At 43.8% G+C, this 24,662-nt stretch overlaps 2 protein-coding genes across 3 annotated transcripts; one reads left to right on the top strand and one right to left on the bottom strand.

Annotated features, from left to right (window-relative positions):
• The first annotated feature begins 414 nt into the window (after positions 1 to 414).
• Positions 415 to 3,841, top strand: LOC128256961 (nose resistant to fluoxetine protein 6). Of its 2 annotated transcripts, none has more exons than XM_052987715.1 (9): positions 415 to 685; positions 750 to 1,113; positions 1,166 to 1,239; positions 1,300 to 1,502; positions 1,555 to 1,667; positions 1,729 to 1,939; positions 1,997 to 2,178; positions 2,245 to 2,710; positions 2,770 to 3,841. In XM_052987715.1, the coding sequence occupies exons 1-9, from the start codon at positions 415 to 417 to the stop codon at positions 2,980 to 2,982; spliced, it is 2,097 nt and encodes a 698-aa protein (XP_052843675.1). In that variant the 3' UTR covers positions 2,983 to 3,841. The 2 variants fall into 2 exon arrangements, with proteins under 2 accessions (XP_052843675.1, XP_052843686.1); XM_052987726.1 differs by having other exon boundaries at positions 581 to 689.
• Positions 3,842 to 10,533: 6,692 nt separating this feature from the next.
• LOC128264219 (uncharacterized) lies at positions 10,534 to 23,926 on the bottom strand. Its single transcript, XM_052999604.1, has 6 exons — positions 23,508 to 23,926; positions 17,135 to 17,841; positions 16,079 to 16,214; positions 14,380 to 14,513; positions 11,812 to 12,040; positions 10,534 to 11,754 (listed from the first exon to the last, which is right to left on the bottom strand). The coding sequence occupies exons 1-6, from the start codon at positions 23,560 to 23,562 to the stop codon at positions 11,648 to 11,650; spliced, it is 1,368 nt and encodes a 455-aa protein (XP_052855564.1). The 5' UTR covers positions 23,563 to 23,926; the 3' UTR covers positions 10,534 to 11,647.
• Between the last annotated feature and the right edge of the window lie 736 nt (positions 23,927 to 24,662).

The following is a 24,662-nucleotide window of genomic DNA, read 5'->3' as shown; positions in this document are numbered from 1 at the left end:
TTTTAATTCTATTAAAATCGGAAAACGATATCGTGTAGGAACTATCGTATAAAGGAGCCGCAAATCATCATAGCTGAAGTTTGATTCCATTTTTGTTTGGTTTCATTTATTTTAACTTTTTCAATAAGAGTATTCATTTATTCACTTTATTAGCATTTAACTATTTTGAATGGCACTTATAAGGAATTATAAGATTATTTGCTTTTAATCTTATTTAATTATTTTTTTTAAATATGTTGTGAAGTAGCGGTTAAAAACGATAACATAAAAGATTACTCTATTAGGTTTTTTCAGTTGAATTGATTATCATATCACTGTCACAATCTGTTTTCTTAGAAGGTGCTAATCGCAACCTAACTCGCATATAAAAGGTTCCGATTTCGACGGAAAGCAATCAATAAGCGTTGGGCCAGCATGGTCAACATAGTCGGAGTAGTCTTCCTCTGCGGGCTTGCCCTCGTTAGTGCGGATAAATTCACAGAAGGAGCTGTCCGGCCGGAGTTTCAACGGGTTGAGCAACTCAGATCCCTTGGACTAGCGTTTGCTGGACACTTTCAGGATGTCGAACTGAACGAGACAAGTTTGCTGGACACGCGGGTGCCAACTGAGAAGGATCTTCTGTGCCTCAGTGACTTGACTGCGGTAATGATGGGACTGCAAAGCGGTCAGCACTGGGCACTGAAAAGTAAGTGAGTTTTGGACCTAAAACAAATACGTTTTTTATTACCTTGTAATCTGTACTACGTCAGTGATCGATTCCTGGGGTTCTATTCCATCGGGCCTGTTTACCGGCAACGTGTACGACCTGGGAAACTTTGACGAGTGTCTTAACATCAGAAAGGAGGTCAGCCAGGGCAGAACTATCCAGGGAAAGTACTGTTTTCTCTCAGTGTCTCCTTCCAAAATGCTGGATGTCGACAGTGGGATCGGAAACTTTAAAACTGCCACATGCTTTCCGGCTTCCTGCTCGGCAGCTCACATGAACAGGTTTATGGGTCAACTGGTGAAGCAGTTCCTCAACGTCAATATCCCCAGCGCAGCCATGAGCATCAGCGATAGCAGTTGCCAGACAAGTGAAAGGGAACCCTGGGATGGACTCACCATTTTTATGATGTAAGTGTACCGCCACTTTAATCAGTTTTGGGCTAATGCTTGCCGATTTCAGAGTTTTCTTATCGGTGATGGGTGCCCTAGTAGCTTTGTTTACTCTGTGGGACTACTGTCTGGTGAAAAATCAAGGCGAGTAGCCAAAAATTATAAGTGTGCCATGGAAATTTCACAATAATCCGATTTTTATAGATCGTCTACCAGCGATTGTCAAGGTCTTCTCAGCCCGCGCTAACTCTCGTGTTCTTTTCCGAGTTGTTGATAGCAGAGCCAATCCGAATGTTATCGAGTGTCTGAATGGAATAAGGTGTCTGTCTCTTATGTGGGTGGTTTTCTGCCACCAATACATATTGTCTTTACTTGCTGCGAATATTAATATTTTCAATGCTTTTTCGGTAAGCGCATTAAAACCACTCTTCAAACTTTGTATAAATGATAATATTACAGTGGGTGCAGACACCATATGCCAGTTTTATTGTGCATGGCCTTTTCTCAGTGGATTCGTTTTTCGTGCTGGGCGGAATGTTGGTGGCGCTGATTCCGTTGAGATTAATGGATAGGTAAGACGTTAGAAAGTATGTGAATCCTTACCTTTATATTTGTTTAAAATTTTTTTCACAGAACCCAGGGCAAACTCAATGTACCTATGATGTATCTGCATCGCTTAATACGTATCGTTCCGCTTCTGGCAATCGCCATTGTCGTGTATATGAAATTTATGCCTATGGTAACAGACGGACCCCTTTTTGAAGACGGCTATTCTCAAAAGAGTGAGTGTGAGAGAAGTTGGTATTTGACTTTGCTTTTCGTGAACAACTACACAGAAGACAGTGTAAGTCGGAGTCAGTATTAATCTGAAAAGGTTTAATCGCATTGCTTTGGACTTTAGTGCCTTGGTCATTCGTGGTATCTGGCAGTGGACATGCAGTTGTTCCTTATATCCCCAATTTTACTCATTGCTCTCTATAAATGGGGAAAGAAAGCAGCAGCTGGTATAGTCGTCCTTATTATTTTACTTTCGGGGTGTCTCTTTGCCACCATGATGGTCAAAGAATACTCATTGATGTACAAGTATGTATGACCACTGGTATATACTTATCATTGTTTAATTGTTGTTATTAATTATTTAACTACCAGAAAGTACACTCCCGAGGGGATGAAGGAAATTTACAACAGTACCCATACACACGCCACGCCTTGGCTGATAGGTTTTCTCTTCGGCTACTACCTGCACATAAATAAGGGAAAGAAATTTATGCTGAGCCGGTCTGCCGTTTGTTGCGGCTGGATCCTTTGCCTGGCCATGATCTTTACCTCGATCTTTGCCCTCTACCCGGCATCCCAGTGGAGTGCTCCTGCCTTGTCCACCGTGGCGGAATCTTCGTACTACACCCTGACCACAGTGGGATGGTCAATGGCCCTCTGCTGGGTGATCTTCGCCTGCATGCATGGATACGGAGGACTGGCCAACAGTTTCCTATCCTCCCCGCTGTGGCAACCCCTCTCCAGGCTCTCCTATTCCGTCTACATTTGGCACATGTTCTTCCAGGAGGTGAACGTCAGAAGTACTAGGACGAATTCGTACTTCTCGGACTATATGATTGTGGGTTTCAACAAGCTTAAATCTATTTGAAAATATATTTTATATGTTCTACCTTGCAGATGCTGAACTTCTGGTCGACCTTTGGATTCACCGTGCTGTTTGCCTATGTAATGTACTTGCTAGTTGAGGCACCTTTTGGTGGGCTTGATCTTTTACTGGGACACAAAAGGAAAAGCCCTCCTCTCGTCAAACAGAAATCACAGATAGATGTTAACGGGCCTAGTAATATGGAGGAGCACAAAGTAACAACTCCAGCTCCTGCTGCAGAATAGGCACAAACTTTTATGTGTGATCCCTCCCAGTAGCTTAAGAAATTTATATTTTAAAGTAAGGAGAAAGGTGCTTGACTTGTAGTTCAAAGTAAGTTGTAGTACTTTTTTTATGACCAGCTTGAGTCCTGACTGCTCCTGGCTGCTCCTGACTGAGTAAGACATTTATCTACGACTCCCCCGCTTCCGGTTGATGGTACAACACCCACATCACTTTCTGGTTGCATGTCCCGTGTAAATTTAAGGCTGGAAACAAATGGAGAACTTCTTGACTTGCGTCGACTTCGCTTAGTCCGATGCCATAAACTACGTGCAACTGCCAGTGCCAGTGCCAGTGCCACTGCCATTGCAACTCCAATTGCAAACTGCAATGAGTGTTTGGCTGGGCCGACAAAGCGATCTGGATCCGGATCCGAATTCGAATTCCCACTGCGCATATTTTATGGCAGTTACGCGGCTGCCGGGCAACTTAATTAGTGCCTGCTGGTGCGCCTCCACTCCGGGTCCGGGTCTCAGTCCGGGTTCGACTTTCGTTTCCACAGCCACTTCCACTTCGATTGCGGCAGGGACAGCTGCATTGCACCTGACATTTAACATTATTACGCGGCGCCTCTGCCGAATACCGAATGAGTTTGCCGGCCATTACAGGCAGCGCCTTAAAGTGGCGCTTCGACGCTGCTCGCGTTAAAGCGGTGTTGAGCTTAATGTGCACCACACTGACGCCACATGGAACATGGAACTTCAACTCCGACTTTTGTGCGGCAGTGGTGTCGATGTCACCAAAACAGACAAACAAAAAAGTATTAATATCAAAGACGGCTCAACTATGTACCTACCTTTTATAACTAAAAACTTGGTTTAATATAATTCTTGTCCCAGTTGTAAAACTTACAAAATATATTTTAAACCATAAATAATCTGTGTTTTATATTAAGTACAATAAATATATTTAGCACTGGAAAAGAACACAATAAGTGCCATATAAAAGGTTTTAGTTTAGTCAAATACAAGTTAATGTATTGTAATGTACTAAAATTTTATTTAAGCTACTCGTTAAGTTATACTAAAATTAGTTTAAAAATAGCTAGAAGGAAAACAAATTTGACAACACTGTTGGCTGGTCGGCTCAGTTGCATTAACGTTTTGTGACTGCGCCAAGGGTTGCGTGTTCGATTGCAGTTGCTTGCATTTAATGGGTTAAGGCACACTTCTGTGGGTGGGTCGGGCCACTTACGATTCATTGAATTGCCCCGACTCCAGTTGGCCACAATTGAAAATCGATCCGGCCAGCGGAGTCTTTCGGATCCCTGCTGTTTTTGGGTGCATCCTTTAAGGGGAACAGCTGGACTCTTTTTCGCGCTTTAAGCCCCTGCTATAAGCCGCTGTAATAAGCTCGACGAAGGACTCTCCTCGGGAGAGACGCCTTTTGACAGGACTTCCAATTAGCAGGAGTCAACTGCTCATGTAAACATTTCCCGATTTAACTTTGCCAGAGCAAAGAACAAAGTACAAAGAACTTTTGTGCACATTTGTGTTTATTATTGTATAAATCAAAAGATAAAGTTGCACACAAAGTTCCTGTTCCGCTCCCACCGCCGGGTAATTCCGGGATTCGGTTGGTCGGTTGGTTGGTCGGTTGGTTGGTTGGTTGGTTGGTTGGTTGGTTAGCTTCTCCCAGCCGGTCTGGGTGTCCTCCGGGTGCTCCGTGTCCTTCGTATCCTTCGTGTCCTTCTGGTCCTGCCTGCATGCGGAGTCGCAGTACGTAAACTAAACGAAATCCAAATACACATACACACACACACACATACACCGTCGCATGTTGGGCTCGGAATCTCGTGCATGTTTCTGGCATTATAAAATATATCTGGGCAACAACAATGCCGCCTCTTCTGGGCTATGCCCAATTTCCAACTTGGTAATGGCAAAATGGCGATCTGGCTACCTCCGCTGCCCGTTGCTGTAGCTGTTGTTATTGTTGTTGTTGCCACATTTAAATGCCAAACTTCACCGGACATGCTTCATAGCTCTAATTATACATGCGCCTTCCTCGGAACGCCTTCCGTCGGTCGGGCAAAAGGAAAAAAACACAATAAAGCCAAGGAAGAAACACAATGGAGTTTTGGGCTCGTTATTTTTATTGTTGTTGCTGAGACTGCATTGTTGGCCGGTCTGTTGGACCTCTGCCAGGCAACGCTTCGTATGCGCAACGTGGCCAGCTATTTTTCTAACCACATCTAAAGACATACGGCTATGGTCAAAATAATAGTATTGAATTTATTTACAAATTAAATAAATGCCAATTCACTTTAAAAAAGGAAAAGGAAAGGTAAAAAGGAAACTTCTTAAATGGTTTATTACTACTCAAAATGCACGAAAATATAATTTTTGAATAACTTATTTTTAATGCTATGATACTATTTTTGGACGCATTTATCCTATTGTTATAATTACTATTATTTTAAGCACAGCTGTATGGGTGTATTGATGTGTGTGTTTTTTGAAGTGCGGGGGAGACAGCGACTTTGCCTCGAGTCAAAACCTCCAGAGAAGTTTGCATGTCTGTTTAGTAATTCAAAGAAAGGAGGGTCGGGAAGGCCCGTCACTCTTTTGATTTGATTAGACCCCACACACATGTACACAATAAATTTATGTAAATTCTGGCAGCATAAAATATGGCATTAAAATTTAATGTGCAACTTTAGGCACGCAAAACCAAATCGGAAAAAAAAATGAAGACATTATGCTCGAGCCAATATTATAGGCTGGCTAATAAGCGGCTGACCAGCGATGACCAAGTGAACACAATGGGCGTACTGAAATCTTTCATTAGCGGAGGCGCATTAGCATATTTGTTCAGTGCCTTCTTTTTATAAATCACTTCATTGACATTTTTTACGAGCCGTCAAATCGGCGGTTGGGGATTTGGTGGAAAACTTTCCTGGGAGCGCAAAACATGTCCAAAGTCTGAGAAAATGTCTGAGCCTGCGGGCTGCGCCGACCCATGGCCCAAGTCCAATGGCCCTTGGCCAAGATTGACGCGCCGCTTACGTGCCACGGAACCATTTGTCTTAGCGCCGCACTTTGCGTGTCTTAATTAGCGCCCCACCACCGCCCATCGCAGGCCTCAGGAGTCTCATCCTTCCCGCAAAACGGGACCCCAAGAAACTTTGCCGACGCCAAGTCGAGGCTGGAATTTATGTATCCCAGATAAGAGTCCACTGATAAGACGACTATGGATCCCAGGGCCTTGGCCTGTCTTTGGCCTGAGTTATTATTGAAGACGCGACATGCTAATGAACCCGCCACAAGAAATGGGCCCCAAGTAGGACACAAAAGAAAGTTTTATTTTCGGGGCAGGAAAAACTTAATTAGCCGTGTTAGCGTTTTCACTTTCCAACGTACGAGTTTATTTGGCTAGATTTAGGTTGCAGTAAATGTAGATTTTCTAGTGGTAGTAGAAAAGTACTAAAGCTGTTTTTGTATAAATTATAAAGCTGATATGTATCAGGTAAACAATATAAATGAAAACACAGTTGTTGAAAATTTTACACAACTCAAATCTTTTCTCTTCAATTAAAGTTTAATATTTTAATGAAAAAATATCTACTCTAAAGCTTTCACACAATAAAATTGCACAATCTTTAATTTCTGTCCCCTTTGACTAAGTGTCCACCATATTTGGTCATTAATTACGCTTAAGATAATAGCATGACTTGCCTGAAAAGTGGTTAAATCGTTAAATGGGGCACTAGATACAATGCAACACGCTTAAACTTTTGTGTCCACAGAAAATCCGCCTTTGTGTTTTTAATGAAACTTTAAGCCTCCAGCCGCCACACCAATGCTTCTGGCCATTGTCCCGGCCTTCATTGGATGTTCGGCGGGTTCGGGTTCAGGTGTACAGCTGCTGGCTGATAAAGCCCCGCGACTGCTAATTAAAGCCTCGCACTCTGCCTCTGGCTGAGCGTATGCAAATCGTGTAAATCAGAGAGTTTAGTGCCACTGGTCACTGGCCACGGGCCGTGTCCAGCCATAAGCTGCCATATTTAGTTAAGTAATCAGGATTTTTGTGGGCGGTGTTCTGGATGGGGGTTCAAATTGTTGACTGGGACAACAAAAGAGTTTTCTGCCCGAGAACTGGTGAGCTGGCCCTTGTATTTTCTCGATGACATTGTTGTGCCCCCTCAACCCCCCTTCCCTCATCAAACACCATAGAAAATGTGTGAGTGTGCTAGTCGTAGTTGTGTGTATATTATTATGTCGACAGGACCCCCTGCCGCCTCTGGTGTCCAAAGGACACTGCCTTGTTCTGGGCCGTGTCCTGGCATTGTGGCTGGCATGTGGTGCTCGTTAAATGCTAATTGCCGCATACTTGTAACCACTTTATGTGTATGCCTTTGTGCAGCCGACCCGCCAGTAGGGGCTTATTGAAACAGTGCTGTCCCGCCCAACCCCCTATTTCGAGCAGAGCTGGCCGAAAACTATTACCACATTTCGCGGCCATCAATCAAAGGCCTAATATCCGTGAGCCACGGGCTCGGGCTCAGCTCCCTTGTCAGTCGAATGAGCATGTCAGAGCCAGAGCGATGGCACAAAGTGCATCATTCGACCGCTAATTTGGGCCGTAAATAGGCGATCCAGTGCAGTTTCCAGCTGACCTCGTGTTTGGTCTCTCTCGGGGCTCGACGAAACTCTGGTATTCATAACGTAACGGGGCCAGTTTCGCATGCAAATGCCACCAGATGTGGATGGCCAAATGGGTGGGTGCAAGATCATCATGGCAGAAGCGACATATGCGAAGGCGAACCCACTCGATTCCGGTGTTCGGTATTTGGGAATATCGAGAGCTAAATCTCATTAGGGCAGAGGACTGCTCTGCAACTGGCATCTCTCGTTTTAGTATTTATCGGGCCAAGGCAGACACTGCCGCTTAATTGCTAAACATCGGCTAAATGCGTTTTTCTACTGGCAACCGTTCGAGGCGGCAGTTCATCAGCCTCCGTCTCAATTAGCATAATTTTCAGCACGGCGGCTCATGACTTTCATATGCTTGTGTGGATCAGGCAGGCGGGGGGCCTCAATTTACCCAATTCGTTGAGCCGAATTTATTTGTATAGTCCATGTCAAAGATGGGGATGCTGATGCAATGGCATGGCATGAGCCATGGGCATGAAATACTCGCAATGAAATTACGGCCCGTGTTCGACGGCAGCGAGGCTGGCCAAATGGAATCAATATTATGCAAATGGCCAAAGTGGTCAAGACCACCCACTGGCCTTCCAGTCATTTCATTTCTGCATTTCAATCGACGAGAAAATGATGGAAATGCCATATCATTTTGCTGCATTTCGTATCCGTTGGCCGTGCCATGAAGTGCATTTTGATTTGCCTTTAACAGGCATCGGGAGTGGCGTAATAAATTATGCATGGCAATGCATGGACAGTGTTTTAACCTTTTTCTGCGCACCACTACGGCATGGAGTCAACGATGTTTTCACAAACCAATGCAAATGGAATGCTGAAGTGTTGCCGTAAAAATATTTACTTAAAATTTTCGACCCCAACGTGGTCATAAATTGCCATCTGCCAAGTGTCCACTGATCACTTCTTTCGCCAAACGCTACCTTTTTGATAAAGTGTCTGCGGCAGGAGCGCACCTTCGTATCGTGCCACGCCCACTTCCTGGACGGCAACTTGGAGCTGTCAGAAAGTTCGTTGCACTCATTAATCAGCCGCCGTGTGGAAACTAATTTAAGGCAACTTAAATCAAAAGCAATTGTTGTTTTAAGCGCCGCTGCAATTTAGTCAGCCACTTCCGCACGCACCTCTTTGGTTGGTAAAGTGGGTGGTAAAGTTGTGTGGCTGGGTGATTGGGTGACTGGGTGGTTGGGTGGCTGGGTGGCTCAGTGGCTGGGCGGTGCCCCCGCCAATTGACGCGTCATAATTTCCAACACCATCGCTGTGAGGCTCTGACCGCACCCAGTTGAGTGCAAACTAAATTTATCAGTTATGCAGTCGCTGGCAATAAATTTTTAGCTACCCCCACAGTTCTATCGCCCTGTTTCAACTGGCCACGCCCACTGTCCGACAAGCCCGAACATATGATGGCTTTGGCTGATTTGTTGTTTTTGGGTACACCGGAAGTTCAGGCATATTTATAAAAATGTTTGTCTTGCTTTTACTTTTGAGAGATGTAGATCGGATCCATGCTTTAAAGGTTATTTTAAGGCCCTTAACATTTATTTAATATTTACAACATTTTAAAAGTTCAGTAAAACAACTAAAACGATTGTTCCTATATTTTTTGATTAACAAAATGAATTTTTTATAAGCGGTATTCCCGAACTATTTCACAGATCCAAATATTTTCGCGTGAATTAAATATTTTCGATACTCTTTAGCCCCGGAGAGGGTTTGTCCAAAACAAAGTGTGTGGCACTAATATTTTTAATTTTAGGTACGGTAAAGTTTGGATTTAAAATTAAAAAAAAAATAAATATTATATTTTTCTACTGGATAAAAACCCTAAATATGTTAAATAATACTTAACCATATTTATTTATTTTAAGTAAGTTTATATTATGAAAAACAATGCTCAAACATTTAATTTAACTATGCCGTTTTTCTGTGGGTGTACAAAGCAGACTTTTTCAGTGTACCAAGTTGAACCCAGACATTTAAATGGCGCCGCTTATGCAATGCAAGGCACACATAAATCTTGACCAAACTGGGCAAGTGCAGAAGCAGATTAGATTGACCTCTTCGGTGGTGATGGTGGGTGGCTGACCAGGTGGGTGGGTTCAGAGGTGACTTGCCTTACCCAAGGTAAACAGATCGCTTGAATTGCCGCAGGCCACGCATGAATTCCATTCTAACCATACTACGAACCATTTGCGTGTGACCGCCCTTCGGTTTTGCCTTTACATTTGCCTCTGACTCCGCCCCCCCCCGAAAACACAGACCCACTCCACGCGGATCCAGTGTTTTTATTTCGGTTCTAGCTTTGTGAAAGTTTTTGCGTGCATTTCTATTTATGTGCCGCGCATAAAGTTTAGTGCGCCATCAAAATGTTGGCCAGGAAGAGCAAGAGCAAAAGCCGGCTACAATGGCATATAAAAGCGAAGCGAGTTGTGTTGTTAGCCGGCAGCGCCTAAAAGGCTGCACGCAATTTTTTCACTCGCCGCCATTCCGCGTGCGTGTGTGTGAGCGCCTCCTGTATGTGTGTGTGGGTAAGTGGGGGTGTGCGTGTGTGTGGGTGTTGCGGTTTGTTTGCATACAAAATTTGTACGTGTTATTTTAACTTTGCCGCTTTAATGTTCTATATATATATTGTTTTTTTTTTGTTTCTTCTTTGTTGGCGCTGCAGAGGCAACCACGAATTTAACACCTCTGGAAAAAGAGAAGAGCAGAAGAACAGAAGAGCATAAGAGGAGCAACTTTGGCCCTTTAGGTGTTAATGTCTGCTGCAAGGCCCGTGTGCGTGTAGCAGATAACATTTCCGTATCCGGTTGCGTATCTGTATGGGAATCTGCGGGCAGCGCGAAAAGTAAGAAGACAACTCGGTGTTTGCTTTCACATTTATATTTGTTTAAACACTCTGGGGGAAAAAGGGTCCTTGTCGTACTCATTTATTGTATACATATACATATCATCGTTTCATCGCATCATCGTATCATCATATATTGTAGTTATATCTTTGGAGAGCTTCTAGGTATTGCTACATACAGGTAGGGGTAATCTTTTGGGGGGACAGTTCGACTACAGCTTAAACACCTAGCTTATAGTCCTAGTTTAGCAAAGGTTCTTAGCCTAAACAGATATGACACATATCCATTTTCTCTTTTATACAGTTCATACAACTAGGATGTGCGGCAACAGAAAATGTCTCAACTTTAACCGTAGAGTTAACAGTAATTGATCCTTCAACAAGATAATTTTATTACGAGCTTCCTTCTCCCTTACAGACTTAATTTACAAAACTAAATACAATTGGAAATACTTTTTGGAGTCAGAAAGCAAATACTTGCCGGAATCGTAACTAAAAGAGGGGAAAAGGATCCTTTTCCAGCTTACCACCATTTGTTTTCTGTTTTTTGTTTTTTTGCAATAATGTAGTTTTAGCATCTGTTATGGCAAAGTTTTCAGCTACCATTCGAAATTGATGCCACTCAGACATTATTTGACAAAAGTCCAAAGTTTGCCCTAGACTTTGTCGTTTCCATTCAAGTATTTACACAGAAATTACGCACAACGAACCCTTCAGCCGGGCTTGGTTGGGGACGATGGGCGGGGAGATATGTCATATATATGGGGTTTCAATTTAGTTGCTTAACAATTTTGCTAATTGAATTCTGTGTGTCTCTCTCTGCACAGGAGTTATTTGTTTCAAGGAGGAGTGGATCCTCCTTTAATACTATTAACACCGGTTCTTCTCGCGTAGCCTAATGATTTTTACATGCTATAACACATTTACCCATTTTGTCTGTTTTTACTTTACCGCCTGCCAACGACTGCTCCTCTTGTCGCTTAAGAACTAAGGATATTACACTTAAAGTATACAAAATCACCATTTATGCTCTGCAATTGCAATTGAATTGAATTGAATTAAAATGAATGCTTGTTAATTGAAACGAGTCGAATGGAGTGCTGGCCATCTTCGCGGGCTCGCTTAGGTCAGTTCCGAGCCAAGTAGCCACTGGCCGGTCCTGGCCAGAATGATGGCGATGGTCAGCGTGCGCAGCAAGCTGCTCTGCGAATTGCAGGCAGCTCCTTTCACTGTGGAATATCGAGTTAGTTGGGGGGGAAGAACGAATTGACCACGAGGTCACTCACCCAGCAGCATGGCCTCGCGGTTGTCGATGATGCCTGGCCGCCGCTGCAGGACGCTCTCCTTGCCGCCCTTCCACAGGACCGGCGATATGCTGGCCAGGCACTTGACGCGCATGTCGCCGTCGTGGAAGTGGCGCGGCTCCAGCGGCAGCTGCAGGCCCAAAGTCGAGGTGATTAGCCCGTGTTTGTGCACGATGTCGTTGTATTTGTGCAGGTAGTGCTCGTCGAGGATCTGAAACGAAGGGAAGCTTAAATGCTGCACTGTACGGTAAATTCTTAAAGAAGATGAAGTACGTTCTTAAAAATATAATCCCTATGGAGCACTTAGCATACTTTAAATGGGTATTAATATTGGCTAGCAAGAAATGAAAGTTTTTTGTTCTCCTTAAAAATAAAAAGTTAATTGGTTTTTAAATTTTTGGACTGCAACAAGAAATAAATAAATTTCAATCAACACTCAAACACTTTTTTCTATTTGATAATTATAAATCAAATTCAGCACTCATGTTCAGCAAACAGACATTCATAAAGGATGCAATAGCTTGTTAGCTTATTATATGTTATATATCATTGCCTCATTAAGTAAAATTTTTCTACGATACTTAAAGTATATCTTGTAATTAAATCTATGATCCCGAGAGGTGAGTTCTTTTGTTTTGAACTTTAATTGTCGGCGCAATCAAGAATTTCCAGAGTAAAGTCTGAGTTGCTTGCGGTGTATGAACGGAATTAAAAGTCTGCATCGGCAGCTTCCTGCCATCAAGTGCTAAGGGTTGACACACGCGGCGTATGAGCAACAGAACGGAAACGGGACTGGCAATGGGCGTGTCTGGTACATGTCTGACAAATGCTTGAGGGTACGCTTTTGTGTTCCAAGCAGGATTCGAAGTTGGAGACGCAGTCTCCGACTCAGACTCCGCTAAAGGTTACAATTACAAGAGCTTGATAATTCCTCCCTTTCAGTGTTTGCTGCTGTCAGCAGAGTGCACTGCCTTCATGAGGGGCGGAAATGGAGCGGGGGTGCGGGGGGTGCGGACAAATGGATGGGGGATGGGCATCCGCACTTAAACTTGGCTCGCAAAGGAATAAAATCATTTGCCATAAATAAGAAAAATGTGCAGACCTGATAAAAAATGTGAAACGCTCAAATAAATAACTTGAACTTTTTCCTGCTGTTTTTTTCGATTTGCTTCGAAATTGGGTTCTGCGAGGGTAATCGGAATGGGAATTCGAATTCGGTCTATCCTAAGGGTTTCCTGGGGTCGGGGAATGGGGGACTGGTTAGCACTTTGCCAGCGAAATTGTTGCCATTTGTTAGCCGATTGGTTTGCCCGACCCTCCATTGTGATTCGCGTTTAAACTTTAAGGGCATAAATTAAAACTGCGAGGTCCGATTCGAGCGTTCCCTGCTGACACAACAAACATCCTAAAAATGCCGTCAGCTGTCCTGTCAGGTCCCAAGCAAAAACAGGGAAATGAGGCAGGCTGGCAATAAAATGGGGGCACTTACAATGCCCGACGCATTCCAAAAAACTTTCCACCAAGATGCCGCCAAAATTTATTTCCACGCATTTTGCGGCCTGGCCAAAAGCTGTTGTATTATAAGTTTTTCGTGGAATTGCAGAAATATTTGCCCCATGCTGATGGACACTTTATTGTAAATTGCACGAATGCCGCGCAGGAGGAGGCAAGTATACGACATGTTGTACGGCCAGACAAATGTTATTAAATAAACGTTCATTGTTCTTCAGACTGCCCTTATACGTTTGATGGAGAGGGGTTAGGGATAGGGGTCTTTATTATTCAGGAAGGGTGACGAAAGAGGGATGTTTCCAGCTGCCATTGTTGGAAGGCAAATAAACCGGGAATCGTGCCTAATCGCACTTATTGATTTTTCTCGTATTTATACAAAGCGAACGAGAGGCACGAACCCTCCTGACTGCGATGAGGGGAAGTCAGCATGGTACAATGAACTAACTCGTACCTTAACGCCTCGATTCACACAATTTGAGTGCCATGTAGTCGACGTCGACGATAAAATGCAGTGTGCCGCCCACTCGCCGCCTCTCGATTTTTCTGTACCGGCCGGGGGTAGACATGTAACAAGCTTTCGGCCAGATGGATGGCCCAGTCCCAGTTTTAGAACCCCTAAAAACCCCCTTAAAAACCCCAAACACCTGCCTCACCTAAGTCCCCGACATCGGGCCATAAAACATGGCAAAGCCAAAAGCGAAGCAGGGAGAAAAACCCGAAAAATGTATTCGATGCCTGCCCGTCTACATGATTTTTGTTCATGAAATTATTTCAACAACCTGCCCAGCTGAGCTCGTTTTTCCCCGGGCTTCGTTGTCTGCCGCGTTGTTAGAGGCTTAAATATTTACTGTATGCATAATTTCTACATTTTTTCCCCACTGTTCTTCCTGCAGGCTCTTGATTAGCATGGGCCGGAGCTCAAAGGACCGTTTAGGTGTGGACCCAAAACAAAAACAAAAAAAAAGGGTAAATCTTGTTACGTTTTATTTGCCAAACGGCAAGCGGCTGGGCAAATAAATTCGGTGTTAACAAACTCACCGGCTGCTCGTTGACAAACCACTGCAAATGCGAGGCCGGATGCGATTTGCCTGACGTGCAATTTAAATACAAGTACTCGCCGATCTGGTACTGATACTGCTGACCCCTTATGTGCGGTCCATCGCGCGGCAGAACTGAAATGAAACGGGATAAAGTATACATCAATTATGGATATAAGATTTGCATAAATATGAGGGGGATTAATGCCGGATAATATCCCCCCTGATGTTATCCGCCACACCCCCCCATTTGCATGGCCAAAAGCCGGCAACCACCAGTCACCAATAAATATTTGCAGCGGCTTTCGCCCCTCGATCGAGTAATTTATTAACAATTTTTTGTGTTGCTTTGCCCGGCAAATATTTACCCGGCACACACACACTCTGTTTTCGGGGAAATTTCCCCCCTTTGGCCAGACAATTTCAATGGGATATACAAATAAATATTTTTCGCTGCTCAAATAGAACATAAAACACACAGATAAACCAACAGCAACAGCAACAGCAAAAGCAACAACTGCAATAGCAAAGAAGGTTGGATGTTCTGGGGGCACTACACAAAATATGTTGTAAGCGGCCAGACTGCGGAAATATCCATTAAAATGGCATTTTAACTTATAAATCGCTGGCGTGGCCCCCCCAATCCCCTCAGCCAGTCTCTGCCCAAGCCCCTACCGTTTTTATGTATTCCCTTTTGCCGCTGGCAATTTGGCTTTAAGTAAATAAAAATAGTAAAAAAAAAGGAAATGAAAACATGGGAAAAGGGGGGGAGAGCAGAGTTTAGCGCGTGTGTAAAGCGTTAAAAAATGCAGGGACCCGGCTTGGATTACAAAAATATGCTGTTATGAAACTAAAGCTTATGAATGACTTTTTAAAAGCATTTCCGTCCGCCCGCCCGGCCCGATAAAGAAACCCAAAACAAACAACAGCGGCAGTCGCATTAGTCGACGTCGACCAAAAGCGAAAACCAGCAGAAGCTGCAAAAATGAACTCGATCCGATTCAGAATGTACGTTGCTGTACGAGTATATGTGGGTGGGCGAGCTTGCGGCGGAAAATGGACCGCAGAAATTGTAAACAGAACCACGGAAGGACTTTTAAATATTCAATTTCAAACAGCTAAAGCTTTTACCAAAAATAATAGAATAATAAAGGAGTCCAAATGAAGGTCAAAGTAGGGATCTCGTTATTGAGAAATAATTCCAGCTTTTAATAAAACTTTTTCGCAGCGAAGCATGAAGGACAAGGATTAATTTCAATTTCATTGGTAGGAGCACTAAAATGGTTTTAGTTTTATTTATTCAAACTATTTTCATTAAAATTCCATATCAATTTCCACTCAGGCATGTATTGATAGAATGTGAATCTTTTGTGAAGTGCCTTGCAGATTGAATTAAAAATCGTAAGCAATGAATACTGTTGAAATTTGGAATCCCCCGTCTGTATCGGAATGCCATCGAGCAAATAAGCAAATAAGCTGCGGCTGTTTGATGCCAATAAGGAAAGAGATCCAGATTTCTCTTGCACCCTCCGCACTCGCCCTCTATTTACACTTTCAATATTTGCTTGTAATTGATGTGCAATTTTTTAATCAAACATTTGCTTGGTTGTGTGCAATTTGCGGGGTGAAACAAATATAATAAAATCGGGCAGGCAAATGCGGAACGTGACTTTGAATTGATTGGGACTCGAAGCACTTACAGACAATGTCCATCCGGCCCTCGCCCTGCACGGAGGAAAAGTTGGGTGCCTCGGCGGACACCTCGCAGCGGTACAATCCCGTCGAGTTCAGCGTCAGGCCGCGCAGCAGCACGCGACTCGCGTCGGAGAGCTCCTCCTGCAAAGTAATAAGAAGAAAAAAGTCAAAATTAGCATAAGTAAACAGCAACAGTGGGATAATATGTACAATATACAGCACGAAAATAAGGAAGGGGCCAGCTTTGGCAAGGCAATGTCCTTTCAATTTAATAAAATAGATTTTGTTTGGGTTTGTCCGTATTGCGGAATTGAGCACATTTTATAGAAAACACTGACAAATATCTTACTGCAGAATTCCAAATTGTATATTTAATATTACAATTAAATATTAAATCTTAATATTAGACACAACATATATTGAATTTCACGGTTAATATTAAAATATTTTTATTAATATGAAAAATATAAGATTTAAAACGGTTCCTATTTGATTCGAATTCGATAAAATTTTTAGATATTATAAATTTAGAAAATATTCACATGATAAGTTGTAATGTTTTCATAATTAAAATAACTAAAATCCGACGAAACTCAAAGCGAAAATTATTTAAAATGAGAAAACTATATTTCTATTAAATACTTGTTTTTGCTAGTGTAGGTCGAAGAAAGCAAACAATTAAATAAATTACTTTATGGTATCGGAAGTGACTTCTTTACTGCCTTTATAGCTTTTGAGAAAAATTTACTAGGCACTCTGCTTCTTACTTTTATTGATTTTAAAGTCATTTAATTTACAAAAACAACAATGCTGCAAATGCAATGTGCTACAAAAGGTTTTATTTAATAAAAAAACCTGTTCAAACCCAAAAATCACTTCAAAAATTGTTGTTTTCAATTGTTAGTTAAACATTGCACATGCAAGTTAAAATCTAAAAAATCCATTACAAATTGTTGAACAATTTGAAGTGTTTTTCAGAGTGCTTAAATTAAGTTAATGCTTTATTGTCTTTAAGTTTAAGGCTGAAGTTTGTAAATAACTAAAATGAGGAGTGCACTCACAATGACACGCACGCCATCCACCCGGTAGCTGGTTTTTGGCGGCCGGGCCTTTGGCACGTAGCGGTAGAACTCCTCGTTGTCCTTGTACCACTTGATGGCGTACAGGGCCTCCCCCTCCTCGAGCGACTCCTCCTCGTCCTCCTCCTCCTCCTCCTCGCGATCGATGCTGTCGTCGAGGCTGTCCGCCCGGTCGAACTCGGGCATGTAGGCCGCCGGCCCGCCGCCGTTGCCGTTGTTTCCGCCGGAGCCGACGGACACGGAACCGCTGTGTGTGCTGGCGCCCACGTGGGCGGAACCCAGATAGCCGGAGGCGGCACTGCCCCGGTACACACTGTGCCCGTAGGGTGACTTCTCCGGCGGAGCTGGCGGCTGCTGATGGCTCTGATGGCTCTGCTGGCTCTGGTATTGCCGCATGGCAATGGGTTCCCGCTGCCTCGGCCTCTGGCCATGTTGCCGCTGATTCTGGCGCATCCGGGAGCGGTACGACGACCGCTCTTCCTCCAGCGCCTCGCCATCCGGATAGTGGAACTCCCCGTTGCCGCCACCGTGAGTCTGGTGTCCGTGGCCATAGTCCGAGTGGCTCTGCACACCCGTGACCGCGTGGTGCGTTCGGTTCAGCTCGTACTGGCACTCCAGAAAGGCGGACTCACCGCGCAGTTTGTAGGCGGGAATGGAGACCTTGATCATGCGCAGGCCCACGGCTAAGCCTGAAAACAGAAAATAATACATGTTTCACTTTGCATATTGAGATTTATTCCAGATATTGTGATAATATCTAATATAATATTTAATATAATATTAACTTAAGTTTCTGGTGATGTGAATTTGGATCTGCAAACAATACAGGGTAGGACTTTTAAATTTAACATTTTCTTTATAAATACAAAACTAATGCAACAGTTTTTGGACTGATTTTGTTTATGGATATACAGCTGAACGAAATCAGCGCATTCATTCGGTGATTACTGCTCCAAGGCATAAATTTACTTTGACTGACTTAACGCATGCTGTTGCTGTATACAGGATATCTAAATTAATATATAATTTAACCCAGGCATCAAGTAAAAATATATCATATTTCACTATAAAGTAAATATACATATAGTGGCATTGAACACGTAAACTATCTCAGCTAACTTTAGTAATTCTAATTTATTTAGAATTCTAAAAGGGATGACAGATAGAAATGTACAGTTTAAGACAGCTATTTTATTAATTTTGGGCATTTATTCGTCACAATCAATCGAATATATTGTCAAAAAAAAATATCAAAAATAATTTTCTCTTTGCAAAAGATGAAAACAACAAATATTGAAATCAACGAGTCTGAGAAATCAATAAACTGGCAAGACGCCCGGGGATAAAGAACGAATATTTGCATAAGAAAGGGCCGGGCTGCCGGTGGGAGGACAGAGTTCAGTCGACCCGCTGGGCATTCGCCAAGGATTACGATAGTCGCAACACGGCCAGTGGAAAATTAAAATATTTCTCGCATTTTCCGGGCCCGTCAAGACGAGTCAACTTTTTGTTGCTCATGACAACGCAAATTTTCCGCCTGCGTTGGGCAAGTATTTGCATAATTGATTTGTGCTCCGGACTAGACCACTATCCCTGGCCAGGACAAACAATTATTGTTTTAATTAAAAAGGACCCAAGGTTTGATCGTCAATTGCTTATTTATGAGTAGCAATTCTGAAATGTGCTAGCGGAGACTGAGGAGTTGGTTAGCGGCAGGTGGAGTAACCATTGTTCTGGGCGCTGACTATCTGTTATGTCATGTCGGCCGGCTCGTAAATATTAATAAATGAGTGCGTAATCGGGCTTAATCCTTTGTAAAATTACAGCACCGCCGTGCCGGGGCCGCAAATTATGAAGCGCCAGGCCAAGGACGGCGACCAACAGGATATTGGTCGTTTATACATTTCCTGGCTGTCATTCAGCCCCGGAATAAATGCGCCGTTTAGCGGTTTATTTCGGCGAAGCTGCTCAGCCAGCGTTAAATTAGAATCGCAGTAGTCATAAATATTTGAATTTCTGGCCATTAGGAGCAGGGCTGTCGGCTAATTGGCCATTGGCACTGCCATTGGCACTGCCATTGGCAGCTGGCAAACTTTGGCAGCCGCTTAAAGACGTCAGCAATTGAATGGGATTAAACAGATTGACAGACTCTGATCTGGGACTTGGGCGAGCAAAACTTTTCCATTGCAGTTGCACAACTTTTCCGGCTCCCATAGAGGCCCAGAACGCTGATTGAATTGGCATGGTCTTTAGCATGAGGATGCGGTGGCGGTGGCGGATACTAGATGCTCGAGTGCAGCAAACATTTTTGATTAGCCTAACTGGCGTTTAATTACGGAATAGCGGAATTAGATTACTTTTAATTCCGTTTCGAGAATGACAGAGTCTTGCATTATAACGTATTGCCCCCGCACTCATTTGAGCTAATTACACTTGGCCATAAATTAGAGTGGAATTTCGAGGGCCTGACGTGGGCTTTAATGGCGAAACACGCAGTTTAATTGGCCAATTTTTATGACAGCGACTTTGATGGACGAGTTGAGGAGCGTCCGCTCGGCGCTCCACGCCCACCTGCTGATGTCAGTCGGGAAACGGAAAATGGAAAATGGGAAATGGGCTTAATGAAATTAAGCCGACTGCAGATGCGAGACAAGCCAAGACAAAGCCGCCTGCGAACAGCAGCCAACACATGTCGTTTAGGCCACCATACAGAGTGTCTTAATGTTAATTAAAAAACAGCAAAGTCCCATCCCAATAACGCTGCCTTGATCAGATGGAGAGGAGCGAACAATGGGTGAAAGTTGCATGGGAGCTGATTAAAATTGCCTGCAGTGCGGGCTGCTTCCAAAGAATTTTAGCCAAGCGAACTGACAGCCCTCCCAGCCCCCTCCTTTGGCATTGACAAGAGCCAAGTCGAGTCGAGCGACGAAAGCTTACGTTCAGATGCGAAATTAAATTACAAGTTCATGTTCCCCGAAAGGGATTTCATTTCAATGAGCTTGTGGAAACACACACGCAAATAAACATGCCAGAAGCGCATCATTTCCCCGTTGTTTAAATGCATCGCAGCGAATGGAAAAGGCCCTTCTCCACAAAAAGGTAGATCAGTGCAAGTGAATAAACCAGCAAACAAGGATTACGAGTGCTTTTGTATGAAAATTCGAACTGCGTTGCGGTTTTCTAAGCCATTTATGACGAATTTGGGTAGAAATTAAATTTTGAAATTAAAGTATTTTTGGAAGAGTAGTTTAAGAGTAAAAGTAGTTTTTCGTAAAAATAAGACACGTATTTTTTTTAACTTTTAAACACCCGTAAAACTATTTGTCAGTAGGTAACAATATTAACTATCAAATATTTTCTACGCGCCAAAAAAAGTACTTTCTTTAGCTGATAAAAATTTTAACTTAAGTAGGCATTTTCCACTTGCCAACCACTGTGGCCCGGGGCGAAGACAACAGTGGAACTTGCCAAGAGAGCAAAAGTTACGACTGTCTGCCTATCAGATCGTCTGTCTCAAACTCCGAGCTCCACTTGACTATCGGAACGCTTTCCCCCGAACTTTCTAAAATAAAGTTCCATATTTAAATTAGTATGTTAAGTATCCGCAAAGCAACGCGGCGCACTTCATGTAAATTGAATATGCATAAGCTGGAGTCGCGGCAGAAGGGGGAATTTCATTCAGTATGCATGATAATTTCGTTCATTAACGCATATTTAAACAGGGCAAGCCTCCCACTCGAGTGGCGAACTTGGGTTGCCTAACGGCTCACCTGCAGGTTAAATAAGTCCTCCGGTCGTCCCTCCAACTTTTCTGGTGTTTAGCATAATTCGATAAAATTGGCAAACAGAACGAAAGGGAGTGAAGCGAAGGACGGCAAAGTGGAAAGTGGAAAGTAGAAAGACAAACAAAGGAGGAGCTGGCACCTCCGGAAGGGGAAGGGTGGTGGCCCAAGGTAAACTGACCCACTGGGCGCTGCCAAATAGCGCATAATGAAGGCCGCCATTAGGAGATAAAGCTGGCAACAAAAATCGGTTGTAGCAGCTTAGTTGCTATCGATGATGGGCGAACTGGGGTAGTGGGAGTGGGATCCGTTGAACGGCCCTTAACTTTATACCACTAATGAGCTGGCGCCTTCGCAGCAATTATGCGGCCCGTTCGCAGAGGCTGGCAAACTTTGCTATCTGGTAAATCATTTTGCTCGGAAATGTTTGCCCAAAGCTGGGCTGGCAGACAATGCGATAGGTTCGACCCGCCAGAAAGTTGGCGACAGTGTCAAAAAACTGGAAGACACAACAAGAACTGGCGGCTGCCATTGATAGTGGTGCGATGCCAGCCAAGTTGGAGCCGAGCAGAGGCTCATTAAGGTTGTGTTTCTTATTTGCGGCGTCTAGACTTCATTAAAAACTCTGACGTTCGCTTTTGCTTCGCACTTTTTATTTTCTGCTGCTGCCCGCCGCGTCCTGATGAATATTTATTGTGGCTTTGACAGCTTAAACTCCCCTTAATGTTGTTCATTAAATGCGTTTAAAAAACAATTACTGCGGTGGTGGGTGGTGGGTGCTGGACGCGGGTTCGGCCTTGTGCTAAATACGCAAACAATTATATTAAAAAAACAGCGAGAGCAAAATGCAAACGGGGGCGCAAAAAAAATTGACCTAGACGAAATTGTAATGAAAAAGCCTTTGGGATAGTTTTAGTTTAGTTTGCGCAGTAGCCGAGCCAGAGCAACAAAACAACAAAGGCTATCCCGCTGCAGTGGGCAAACAAGAACAATGCGGCGCAAAAAAGTATGCAACAGTTTTGAAAGGCTTGCGGAGGGAGGCGAAAGTACTCATACGCCCCGTTGCCGCTGCGCGATTGCGTGTGCACTTTTTGTTGTTGCTTGCAGCCACCACAAGCGACAACGGCAAAACAAAAAACAAAAAACAGAAACAGCATGCAAATCTGTTCAAGCGCTTCTGATGTATTCAAGTTGACACAAATCTGGCGCAAAGCCTCGCACACACACACACACAAGGAAAATGGCCACTCCACCCTAAGCGACACTGACAAGGCGAACTAACACACATGCAGACTGGTGAGACAGCCAACAAAACATTTATGAATAAAATAGAAACAACACGAGCAACTGCGACAGCAACTGACGAGCGAGAAACGAGCAAATTAAAATCAAAATAACCGCAGGTGATGAGCCAACAGGGAGGAGCAAAGGAAAGCGGAAAAGGAAAAGGGGAGAGGGAAAATGGAAAGGGGAAAGGGGAGGGGAACAGGGGAAAACAGTTGCTGAGCTGGCGTGTAATTGAAAAGAGGAATAACAATGGAGGAAAGCAAGGCAATGGCGCAACACGTAAACTGTCGTTACACACGGCGTATGCGCCATATTTGATCACATGGCCAGGACACATTTGTGGCCACTTTAAGTTGAACGAAATGCGTGCAACATTGGCGAGAAGCTGTCGCAAGACGACTGCCTCACGTTCCACAAACAATTTGCCAAAGTTTTACCCAATTATTTGATTTTTTTGAGCTGCGCGAATTGCGAGCGTCTGCAGTTTGCTTTTCGGAAATCGATTGCCGTGTCTTGCACTCTATGTGCGATTATATATTTGCAAAATGAAATGGAATTTAAGGGGACTAAAGTCCCCCCATGCTTTCATGCTGGCATTTAATACGTGTGAGTGATTTCCCCGGGGGGGCTAAAATGCAGCTGGCATCCGGAAAGCTGAAGAACTACGTCTGTCAAGTCACGTTCATGTGGCTGCACTTGACAGACGCAGACGCAGACGCAGATACAGAGGCAACTGCATATCGGGCCAACTCAGGCTCGCACGCAAATTGACACCTCACTCAGCAGGCTGGCTGCTAGAACCTGCGCACACATTAAGCCCTGCGAAATTCTATTAAAAAAATTATCATGTTTATTTAAAATAAAGCGAAATGGCCGGGCCACCTCGGGTTGTGGGTTGTGAGCTGTGGGCTGTGGCTTGTGGGTCGTGGGTCGTGCCGCACTCATTTGTATGCGCTCCGCATGCGGCACACAAGAAAAATAACTGAAATAAGTGAAACGAGCGGATCGTCAGCGGGGATTCGGGCGGGTTGGGATGTGTATGTCGGGGATTAGTGGGCGGTTATGGCCTTTTTTGGGCTGCCGACACGCACACAGAGTTACATATGTGCGTTTGGGTGTTAAAACGCCACAAGTGACTTTGTCGAGCAGTTACAATTTGCTTTTTATTGACTGGCAAGGTGTCGACACGCGCAGGCATTGAACTGGAAATGCTGGGTTAAAGTAAAATCGCCCACTCACCCACTCAGACCCCCCACAAAAATGGCATTGAACACTTTTGCACTCACCTTGCAGCAAACAGCAAATGAACACAATGATTCGTGTATCGTTTGTGTATTTCATGTTTATCGCATAATATGTAATCCTTGGCGAAACAATAGCAGAGAGTCGAGGGTATGATGATGATGACGATGCCGCTGTTCGGCGAATGGAAATCCGTTGCGGGAAAACTTTTCGGCGTGCCTTCTTATTTCTTGTGGTGATTTAAGCGTTTTTCCCCAGCGCGTTTTCCCGTTTATTGTTGCTTGATGGGACTTAGCTCGGTTTGTGTTTTCTCTGCGTATTACTTTCGGAAACTTTTCGCATAAACTTCCAGCCTGTTGCCATTAATAGTTGGCTCGATCCGTTGGCCAGGGACAAGTGCTGCGGCAGTCTCATGTGTTTCAGCTGCAGCTAGCTCATTAAACTCGGCTTTGTCTTGGTTGTGCAGCCTGCAAGGAAGAGCACAATAAATGGGATTTAATATAGTTTGATGTCGCTGCTAAAGGTAAAGTTTCCCTCTCAATGAGACCTCAATTTCAGGGAGGCCTCGCCTGCTGCTGCTGCCATTTTTCACATAAAGTTGTCTTTTCAATTTGTCCCCTATTCTGGTCTATCATTTCTCATCAGGTCGGAGCACAAACAAGGGCACCCGGAGAATAATTCTCAATCAAATGACATTGTTTCGCTATCTGTTTCTCTTTTCGCAAATGACAGTAACCTCAATTTGTTGGCCAACAGCAAATGATTTCGGTGACCGAAATCTAGAGACAATTTATTGATTGTGCCCATTGTTTCCTGGTTAGCCATGGAAATGGAAATGGAAAGGGAAATGGAAAGGGAAATGGAAATGAGAACTCATTACATAACACTCCCATCAGCATTTGGCTGTCATTTATTTTTGCCACAAGAGCTCCACTTGCCTCGCGTCAGATGTTCGCATGGAAATAGATTTTCCTCAACAAAACTTAGAAACATAGGTTCCAAATGGAACCCCGGCAAAGGACGAAGGTTAATGTGTGGGCGTTGTGAGGGCGTGGGCCTTGACAGCTGTTGTGCTCAAATGCCGCAGCTGAGGTCATAGGTCAGGTGTTGTGTGTGTATGTGTGTGTGCCGCAATGCTTTACAAAATCGAACCAAATTAAGAATTCATATGGAAAGCGAATCAAAGCCGAATAAAAAGG

Source organism: Drosophila gunungcola, chromosome 3R, assembly GCF_025200985.1.
Source record: "Drosophila gunungcola strain Sukarami chromosome 3R, Dgunungcola_SK_2, whole genome shotgun sequence".
Classification (NCBI taxonomy): domain Eukaryota; kingdom Metazoa; phylum Arthropoda; class Insecta; order Diptera; family Drosophilidae; genus Drosophila; species Drosophila gunungcola.
This window is presented reverse-complemented; position numbering and strand designations above follow the sequence as displayed.